This window comes from Mugil cephalus, chromosome 17, assembly GCF_022458985.1.
Source record: "Mugil cephalus isolate CIBA_MC_2020 chromosome 17, CIBA_Mcephalus_1.1, whole genome shotgun sequence".
NCBI lineage: Eukaryota > Metazoa > Chordata > Actinopteri > Mugiliformes > Mugilidae > Mugil > Mugil cephalus.
In genome coordinates, this window is record NC_061786.1 from 12,682,487 (window position 1) to 12,693,179 (window position 10,693).

Sequence of the window (10,693 nt, forward strand, 5' to 3'; positions counted from 1 at the left end):
TGGAAAGTTAAGTTTTTCTGATTTTTTTAACCAGGTAAAATTTTCAGGACACAAACCTTGCTTCACAATTTCATATTTATAAGTTTACCTGCCTTAACACCTGCAGCACTATCTGACTTGAAAACAAAGAGCTCATCCTGGTGAAGTACACTATGGCCTTTTGTCAGACTGCAGTGCCCTTTTCTCATTCTTTCTCGCCGAATCAATTTTTTCAATCACCTCCGGATAAAAAAGAAGAGCTGGGTGAAGCAGAATCCTCTCCTCTCCAATAATTTAATTTAGCGAGGTTGTTTTGCTAAATGATCATACTTGGTTAGAGGAATCCCAGCTCTCCCTGTGCAATAAGCACCCATCTTATTGCACCCTCTAGATACAGCAAAACATCCCAAACTCACATTCAGACTTTGGTCTGAATTCTCCATTAGTGTTGATTTTCTCTTTTTTACTCCGTAATCACCTGTACACAGTAAACAAGTGTGATCAGAGCGCACGTAAGCTTCAAAAGAAATTGTGATTGACACCAAAAGACCTGCGTCTCTTGGCCCTTTGTCCCCGCTCATTCCTAATCAGCCTCCCCTCCGCTGCTCCTGATATTCGTCTGTTAGCCTATTAGCATCCCCGCTGTCAACACTTTTTAAATGCTTAGAAATCGCTCCTGGCACGGCGTCTCTGACTGAATAATGCATGAGATGCCAGTGGCTGTCATTCAGACCCCCATACGTCGGGGACAAGACCTTGTCATCTTCCCTTGCCGCGTCACCGCTAGAGACTCTCACTAATGAATCTTCACGATACAGTGACCTCTTCTCCTGCCTATGATTGTCAGCCGAGCATGCGGAGCATTGAGCACTGCGTCCCGTGATGTGGCAGTGACAGACACAGTGTCAGCCGGTGTCTTCCTTCTCGCCACGTGGGAAGGTTGTGGCACGGAAACACAGGAGTGTGTGCAGAGAAATGTGAATTGAACTCAGAGTTCCAGAGAGTTCCTTGAAAGTTAGCACAGGGCTCAACGGTGTTTTAACAAACTCTGAACAGCATCCCGTCAGTTTTTAGAGCAAGCCTCTAAAAACAAACCCTGACCCGTCTTAAATATTTGTTTGACTTTTAGGCCACAACAATGACCTGGAAGGAGATTGACACAGAGTACCAGGGACTGGTGAAACGCTCGGAGCAGCTCCTCTCCTCCATGCAGAAGAAGAAGCGGGAGGAGGAAGAGGGCGAGCGGCTGAAACGCATCGAGGAGGAGATGGATAAAGAGAGGAAGAGCAGGGAGAAGGAAGAGCAGCGACGCAAACAGGAGGAAGAGGACAGACGGATGTGAGTGGCGATGGAGACGGTGTCACCAGCTGCTGCGTCAGCGCTGAACAGCCTTGGTACAAATGTTCGTCTCCCTTTGTTTTACCATTTCAGGAAATCAGAGATGGAGCACAAAAGAAAACAGGAGGAGGAGGACAGAAAAAAGAGAGAGGAGGAAGAGAAGGCCATGCAGGTGCACATCTCCTTAAGACACGATCTAAGAAAGCCTTGATGCACTCCTGTTGAAAAAATTAGAAGACCAGGAAGGAATATATATAAAATTAATTTGTTCTGCTGGGGTCGCTCTCTGCTAAGTTTCTCCTCAGTAAACTTATCTTTCATTTCACCACCACGCCTCTTAATCTCATCTACATTTTATCATCTTTATTCAGTTCTTCCTGTTCTACATTTAACTTGCTGCGTTGAATCATCCATCTGTTACTCGTACATCTCATCCTTTATAACCAGGAACTTTTTATTCAGCAGGCTGCCGTACGCCACAAGTCCTCAGGAGACTATTTTGCAAAGTCAAGACACAAACCGTACCAGTAAACTTTTCATGGGGGTGACTTTAGTGTCATTCGCCCCATGTTCTCTGCTATTATCTGCTATGTAGAAGGATCGTCAAGTGCTGTCTTCCTGTCTTCGATTCAGACTCTATATAACTGAATCAATAGGCATGGAAAACATAAAAAAAAGGGCTCCAGAAATTGGGTTAATCCTATTAAATTTAAAATCTTGCCGTTGTTGTTGAAGCTTTTTCTGCTGTACCTTTCCCGCCCTACTGTGTCTAGACAAATGGCCAGTAAATCTTTATTAGCAGCCCAACAAACTGGATAAATAGGTCTAATCAGGCTTGGCCACACAGCAGCTCTTTATTTGTTATGAACCGTCTGGCACACAAAGCAGCACTTGTGTTTTGATTCGAACGAGGTTTATGTAGACTTGATGCAGTCGCATTAAGGAGGGAAATGCTTTGTTGTGTGTGTGTGTGTTCACAGGCGGAGCTTGAAGTCCAGTTGGCTCTGGAGCGCGAGGAGCAGGTCCAGCGCGCCACCGTACTGGAGCAGGAGCGAAGGGACAGGGAGTTAGCCATGAGGATCGCTCAGAGCGAGGCCGAGCTCATCACAGAGGAAGGACAGATAGATCCAAGCCTGCGCAGGTATCGTACAGGCAAAGGCAGCGCACACCTTGGCGCGACACGTGTGAGCAGTGCACAGTCAATAAGCATCCACCTCGTTGTGCATGCGTGCGTAACTGCCTTTTTTTCCTCTTGCTGTGTTTTCTCTCAGCGATGAGTCTTTTGCAGATCTTCCTATCTCTTCGTCCTCAGCCAGGGCCATGTAAGATATCAGTACACCAAGTACATCTGACAGCAAGCGTAGCCACTCACTCCCCTTACTCTCTTAATCCCCGCTGTAGTCCTAAATCTCTCAGTTGCTTGAAATAGTTTCAAGAGTATAGCAGCGATGCAAAGCCACCACTACAATCTGATCCTCAACTAATTTCCTGTCAGATATCAGTGATCTCTATGTGTTCCTGTATGTTGCACAACCTCACTCTGAGATATGGTTCAGAAAAAAAAAAAAAAAAAAAAAAAAATAGCATTTCACAACAAACCAAAATAAGAAGTGGATGAGAATGTGTGAGTCTGTGATATTTTTTCATTCTGATGTTAATTGGCTCTGCAGCAGTTAAAGTGAGTCTGCAGCCTTTGTGGTGCTGGTGCATAGATATCACACACACACCATCTGTTTCTCTCTCTGTGTTTGCGTATTTTATCTAAATTGACATGTTTACCTCTAGTTACAGGTAGAGCTTAGAAGGTGATTACATGATAGCCTGTTAACTTATTCTACTGCAAGTCTCTTAAATCTCTAGTGAAATCAGTGTCTAATTACTAAGTGTCTTTCTGATGTTTTAACATATTCCTATTCCTAACAACAGTTATATTAATGTTTTTCTTAACAGAAATGACAAAAAGGGTGAAGGCAAAGAATGTTTCATTATTATTTGTATCAAAACACCTCAGAAGTGTATTATCAGACACATCCTATTTACACTTATTACAGAGAGTTGTGTTCCCTCATCAACAAGTGTCTTGGTAACATTTTTTGTGATCAGTGCAAACAAAACAAACTGTATCCAAATGAAATTCCTCATTTACTTTCATTAAAAAAAAACTGAAAATGTGGATTTCACACAGTTGATGATTACAAGATGCAGTTTTTAACTTAAAAGTCACAGCACTGTGGGGTTGTTAGCAGAAAGCAGACAGAACTTCTTTCCTTTCAGTTGTGAAATCATGAGTGACATTTAGCCAGTGACTGAGAAAAGTGTTTCTACTCTTTACTGCAGCTACTGAATGTTTAATGATTCTCATTGTCATATCTACCAATGACACACTTACTTCTAAACTAAAGCTCTTAATATGTTTTCATTTGTTACCCTGTGTCTTTAAAGCCAACAGAGGCAGGTCTGCTGCAAAACATGTTTATTGTGTGTGCCAAGCATAGAGCTTATGTACATTAAAGATGCTGTGCGGTAGAAATAAGCTGCAGGTGTAATAGCTAAGGAAGGACTAAAAGACTCTGGCTTCCCTCCATCTTCTTTTTCCTCCAGTCATTCATTTCCCATTTACCTGCTGCAAAAGGCAAAGCCCTTTCTAGTTTCCATCCCTGCAATAAAAGTACAGCTTCTTCTCCAGTTTATCACCATTAACAGACTGACTCCATGTTACAGCTAGAAAAACAATGAGTCCAAGTCACTTCCAGTCAGTCTGAAATATAAATGGTAGTGGTAATCTAGCTAATGACTGGTAGACGAGCAATCCTCTACTTAGAGACATTAGCAGCTATGCCAACTGTAAATAGAGGAGGCTAAATCCTGTGTATTATTCAATTAGCAGCCTCAGCTCAGCAGGGAGGCTGAAGACATGAGCTCAGAGCTCTGCAGCAGTCAGTTAAGTTGCTGAAACTCCATCAAGTGCCATTAATGACATTTATTTATTAAATCGTCTCGCCCTTGTTTTCAGCTGTAACACGAGCTGAGAAAACTTCCAAGTGCCAGCAGAAGTAAACTAGTACGTAGCAAGTCGTAACATCAGAAGAGCTTTGTGCAGGAGTCTGCTCTTCAATTCCTCAGCACACTGGCCTTCAGCTAGTGGGGATACACTGAGATAGGACCTACTGCATTCCAAAAAAAAAAAACATGATATCCCTCAATACGAACCCTATCCCTACTAAAATGCCTATTGTCACAGTTTCTGGTGAAGTGGGACCCTAACACAAAACACTAAAGGCAGGATATCAAAAAACACGACGTCAAAAACAGGACAAAACATGAGGACGCACAAGGAACTGACCAGCAAGACAATCAGAGTAACATCACTGACAACTTGATGGGGAACAACAAGAGAGGCTCTTTATACACTCACATGGCCAGAGAGGTTAAGGAGACACAGGTGAAACCGATGAGGGCGGCGCACACAAGGAGAAACCAATCCAACAATCAAAGGGAGGAAACACAGGAACGAAGAACTTTAAAAAACAACATCTGGGAACACAAGGAAAACCAAAGAGGGTCACAGAAAACACACTAAATTCCAAACCATGACAGTGATGAAATAAAAAATAGCATTCCACTAATATTCATGCCATTTATATATAAAATATGTGGGCCCATCCACGCCCATTCATCATGTTTACAGTAAAAGTTAGGATGTGTAGATTCTCCTTATAACCCTCAACTTATCAAACTGTCGGCTTGTTGTGTTATTTTTTAGTTTACTACGCAAGAGACTCGTCCAGACTCGTCAAAGCCAACTAATATCAGCGTATCATATTTGCTCTTTACAGGACACTTCCTATTTATGGGTTAATGTTAGATGAATAGATTGAGTAGATTGTGAGAGTCTTGTTAAATTCACTTTTTTTCTAATACTTATCACTGTGCTTGAAAATGATAATACCACATTACGTAGTCCTCTGATGTTAGTTATTGTGTAGATTCCGGATTTGTTTCCTCCCTGAAACGTGAAACTTACTAATCATATTCAGCGTTGAAGTCGCAAAAGCTCAATCTCCTAAAATTCGACGCTCCCACCTTGTCACACTCAACTGTCTGCACACTCAGCGTCTTTTTGTTTCTCTGTCACCCACGCTCATTCGTCCTTTGCCACAGGGGCCCTCAGGTGCAGGCCACCAAAGCTGCCGCTGGTGTGAAAAAGTACGACCTCAGCAAGTGGAAGTATGCTGAGCTGCGAGATGTCATCAACACTTCCTGTGGTGAGAAGTCACAAACACGCCACCGCTTCAGCGCCATGTCGCCTCCGCCAACACAACAGAGCGCCTGTGCTCTGGAGCGAAACGTTACAAGCAGATCCTAGCGTTGAAACTCTTTCTGAAATTCATGGTACACCTCTTTTCACCTCCGCATCGAATTAATTTACGGTTTTCAGCTCCCCACACCAAGACGTTCGGCATCAGCTCATGTTTTGCCACTTCTAATAGCTGAAAGCACGCAACACTAAGCACATGCTTTTCGTACACACTCAGTCTTTTTTTTTTTTTTTTTGCAGTTGCCAAAGTGGCTGTTAAAAAGCTGAGACTGCAGCTGTACAGAGATGTGAGGATGTTCCCACAGCTGCTGTGGCTCATGTGTTTCAGTGGTGGAGAGGGGAAATTATCGCCCATCATAGAGGATGGCTGACTTCTGCTCTTCCCTAGTCGTTCCCAGCCAAACCTCTCATCAGTCAGCATGAAAAGCAGATGCCTTTCTGCTGGCTGGCTTGCCGGTGCCTCCATAATTGCCACTGTATACAGTATCGTGATCACCGCTAGACACTCCAGATATCCCCTGTGGGATTCCAAGGACATCTGGCTAATTTGTGGATTCGATAGTGTTGGGTGGTGTTACCAAAAACCTGAAGTCTTAACTGATTGTAGCATCTTGTTCGCTAAAAAACACTGTATCCTTGGAGAGTTATTCTTTGGAGGGAATCAAATACGAAATGTTCAGAAGCCAGTGAGCCCTGGGAGCGTCATGAGGGGGTCTCTATCGTTGGGCTTTTTGGCTGCAGTTAAGCTAATCAACCAGATTTTACATGTTTTTTTCAGTAAGAGACAGCTGGGTGTCATCGTTTAAAACATTTATTGCAGGATCTGTTAGAAACTGTAGCAGCATTGATGTAGTTTCAGTCACCTTCTCCCAGAATTCAGCAACCCCTGGACATTCCCAAATAAGATGGAGACAATGGCTCCATGAGGGCAGGACGAACAATATGGGTCAGGAGCCAGCCCCATTAGATGCTAAATATGCTCTATGACAAAATTTTAGATGTATATATTGGTGGTTTGGGTTTTTCGAAACATTATACCAAATTGTTTTTTCAGTCCAAATCCCGCCCCAATCCAGTCATATCTCTATCCCAGGCCTTCATCCCAGGAGTGGGTACATCAATTAAATTTGTCGTAGATATACGTCATTATTTGTTGAGGTGAACTCCATATCCAGTCAAAAATGGGATGGTCGTTCAAATCCGCCCCCCGTGGAACCCCATAGCTTTTAAAAGCTGACCTTAATCTGAAGTAAAAAAAAAAAAAGAGAGAGAGAGAGAGAGAGAATTTTTATCGAACAAAACCATATATTTGAAATAATATTACTTCAAGACAAGCAACATTACAGTAACAGACTAGACGAGAAGTCGAGCTCAACACATCTCTCACCACACATCTGATTAAGTCACTGATTAACATCGTGATAAAACTATTGGAAGTGTTTTTTGACGTACGCAGATACTGAGAATGTCTTGTGACATTGTATGATTACATCTTGATATTAGAAGCTCATTACAAAATGGCTGGAATTCACCTTTAAAGCAGTTTTTCTTTTAAATATATATATAAAATAAGTCTTCCTTTCTGCATATGAGATTAATCATCTCTGTCGTAAAATACTAGATATTGTGTGCTGTAAAACAAAAGTAATGTAGTAACATAACCAGCCAGTGGGACATGTAGGACAGAAGTGATAGGTCATACGTGTATCACCGTCACTGTGGTGCCATCAGTTTGTGCTCGCAGTGGTTTCTTACTTATGTCATGCTGTGTGGACAGATATCGAGCTGCTGGCCGCCTGCAGAGAGGAGTTCCACCGTCGCCTGAAGGTCTACCATGCGTGGAAGTCCAAGAACAAGAAACGTAACGACGACGGGAGTGATCAGCGGGCTCCTAAATCTGTCACTGACTACGGTGAGTCAAGTATCGTCCTCCACATTTCTCTCGTACGAATAAAGTCCAAATCTGCACATGAACAGTAAATAGGCATCCACACCTCGCTGCAGGCACATAATGTTTCTAGTGGCAGGTCTTCAGCCTCTCTCTGCCTTCGTTGGCAGGTATTAATGTCCTGCACGCAAATATCCTGCCCGTGTTTTCCAACATTCAATTAGCCGACGAAACGCTCAGGAGAAAAAAATTCAGCCTCCCTCTGTCTGACTCTGTCAGAAATATTTGTCCTAATTAGCAGGTAACTGCCAGCCATGCCTTGTTAGGCTCGGTGGCTGCTGGTATGACAGCTTTTGCTTTGCACATTTCATTCTGGGCTCAACCAAGCATACTTTCTGCCACAAGCACACACAGACACACAAATGTTATGTAGCTGCTTGAAAGCTCACTGGTGCGCTCCATTTCTTTTTCATTATATATATATAAAAAAGAAAAAAAACATTAGGCTTGATGGGCAACGGGGACATTAGATGTTACTTCTGCTTTCGCTATATTTACTTGCCTTTCTCCTTTGATATTATAGCTATTGAAGGCTGTACTTTAGCTGCCTTCTACTGTATTTGGATCCTGTTCTTGGCCCGTAGTGAAGCAGCAGGGGTCTTACCGAGGCCATTTTTATCATCTAAAAGCTACTTTACCTGCCTTTTCTACATGGTATTTACTTGGACATTTCCTGGGTCTTTTTTGATGTCGGATATTGTGAAAGCCTCCTCCTTTGTTTTCTGTTCTTAGCAAAGTTATCGTAAGGTTTCATCTCAAATAACAGAGGCTTTGTTGTGGATGTTCCCAGCAGTGCTGCTCTGCAAACGAGCATCGTAGGGCTCATGTTTTAGGGCCAAGAAGATTTGCAAGAGTCACAACTTCAGTGCGAAAGTAAAAAAACAAATCACAGTTTGCATTATTCACTTTAACTCTATGGCTTTTCAGAGTCTGCATACACACATCCTTTGTTGAATGAATACCTCATACATGCCATGCTGTTGCTAAGGCAGAAAAAAGTCTAAGCAAGAAAAACTCTGATAATTATAGTTAAAATGTCTTCTGATAAGTTACTCTATATTCTTTATTTTGTTGCAAAGTATACCTTGCTTCCAAACTTTTGGTCTGTAGCGTATATATATGTTTTAAATCATATTTTAATGATCGCACTCTGCTTCCTGTGCAGCTGAACAGAACCCAGCTCCTCCGATGACGGCGCAGCATCAGGAAGTGGCCATGAACCGGCAGCAGCGCTATTTCCGCATTCCTTTCATCCGGCCCGCCGACCAGTACAAGGACCCCCAGAACAAAAAGAAGGGCTGGTGGTACGCCCACTTTGATGGGCCCTGGATAGCCAGGCAGATGGAGCTTCACCCGGACAAGCAGCCCATCGTGTTGGTCGCAGGTGAGCGAACACCTCTTAATTAACATTATATGTTAATATTTTCAACACCTGCTGAGCGTGTGTGTCGTTCCTCTGTCACGCTCAGGCAAAGACGACATGGAGATGTGTGAGCTGAGTCTGGAGGAGACGGGTCTGACCAGGAAGAGAGGGGCGGAGATCCTCCCCAGGCAGTTTGAGGAAATCTGGGAGCGCTGCGATGGAATCCAGTACTTGAAGAAAGCCATCGAGAACAAGCAGGCCCGTCCGACGTACGCTACCGCCATGCTCCAGAGTCTGCTCAAGTGAACCAAGGGCGCACGAGATAAGGGCGCATGAGATAAGGGCGCACGAGATAAGGGCGCACGAGATAAGGGCGCAAGCGTCGGCTCTGCATGCTGAAACACTACACAACACAAACATGCACATTCAAGAGCTGCAGCACCTCGTACCTGTCGCGTGTATCCACAGACAAAGATTCTCCCAACCCTCCTGTAGGCACCAAGGTTTTCTCCATAATCCCTTGTATGTTGTTTATTTTCAGTTTTTTAAATATCTTTACATTTTGCAGTGTAACACCTTGTTGGTGTAGGGTTAGCATTTGCGTTTAGCCTTCTTCTCAGTGTATGCATTAATGGAATATGAGGCCTTAACTTAAGCAATATCACCACACCACGAAAGCCTTGGTTCATAGCCTTAGCAGCTGTGATCTGCTAAAGGGACGATGCATTATACAGAGATGCTGTTAACTGTCCTGTCATGTCATAAAGTTACGCTTTGTGGTTTGTTTTTATGAATAACACAACTAATTATCATTTAGTGACTATAAATATATCTGATGTGATAAGGACTAATTATATTTTTCACATATAGGCAGCTTATATGAGATGACAAAAAAAAATATTTGATTAAAATAAAGTATTCAAATACAATAATTGTGAATAGACATTCAAACTAAGATGAAAAAAAAAAGCTGGCTAATTCTTAGGTCCTTTTCAGCAGAGCCCATAAAACAGCTTATGTCATTCGTTGTATCTTTTGTTCACAGCCCTCTCGACCCTTGAAAAAGTTTTTGTATCGTTGCTCATGTGCTATGGGAGAGGGGAACATTTTCACGGTTGCAGTTTTGTGGGTTTGGGGTTTGTTTTACAGACCATAATGTCATTTGCGCGTGTGTGTTAAAGTGTGTTTGTCCATGTAAGATTTTCTTAAGCGGATTACTTGACTCTTGTGCTCGTTTAGTGGAGGAACATTTCAGTCATCTCATTTGGTCGTATTTTTCTGAAGAATGTTGTAGTAGGACTAAGGCGTTTCTTAATCTTCTGTTGTATGTCGGCCTTTGCACTGGAATACTGGAGAAAATAAACACATTCCCGGATTGTTCTTGATTGCTTTTTTTTTCCTTTTGAATATACACTTTACAAGGGAGCTAGGAGGTCAGTGCTGTGTAAAGGGATCTGCCATCTTAATGCAAACATGAGCTTATAAGATTAGTGTGTAGATTAATTAAACTCCAAGGACTAATGTACTGCAGATGTCATCACTGAGCTTAAGTTAGCTGATCGACAGGATTAAAACTTCTGCTTTTGTTATGACATTAACAATAACAAACTGAAATAGACGGTTTACTGCCCATTTCCCTCATATTGTATAATTTTCAGCTAGTACAGTGAATTTCCATTATCGCTCCGTCATAAATATTAATAAACACAAACAGACCCGTCCTTTATTTGACTTCCAACCCGTGTCT

At 42.5% G+C, this 10,693-nt stretch overlaps 1 protein-coding gene across 5 annotated transcripts in view; it reads left to right on the top strand.

Annotated features, from left to right (window-relative positions):
* Positions 1–10,326, top strand: part of myo6b (myosin VIb) — a 30,948-nt gene extending 20,622 nt beyond the window's left edge. For 3 of the 5 annotated variants that reach the window (XM_047611377.1, XM_047611376.1, XM_047611378.1), the window contains 8 exons: positions 1,109–1,317; positions 1,411–1,489; positions 2,298–2,458; positions 2,589–2,639; positions 5,479–5,582; positions 7,413–7,547; positions 8,749–8,967; positions 9,053–10,326. In XM_047611377.1, coding sequence (XP_047467333.1) covers positions 1,109–1,317; positions 1,411–1,489; positions 2,298–2,458; positions 2,589–2,639; positions 5,479–5,582; positions 7,413–7,547; positions 8,749–8,967; positions 9,053–9,252 — 1,158 coding nt within the window. In that variant the 3' untranslated portion in view covers positions 9,253–10,326. The remainder of the gene's footprint in view (positions 1–1,108; positions 1,318–1,410; positions 1,490–2,297; positions 2,459–2,588; positions 2,640–5,478; positions 5,583–7,412; positions 7,548–8,748; positions 8,968–9,052) is intronic. The other 2 variants (XM_047611379.1, XM_047611380.1) reach the window with 1 other exon arrangement.
* The last annotated feature ends 367 nt before the right edge of the window (positions 10,327–10,693 follow it).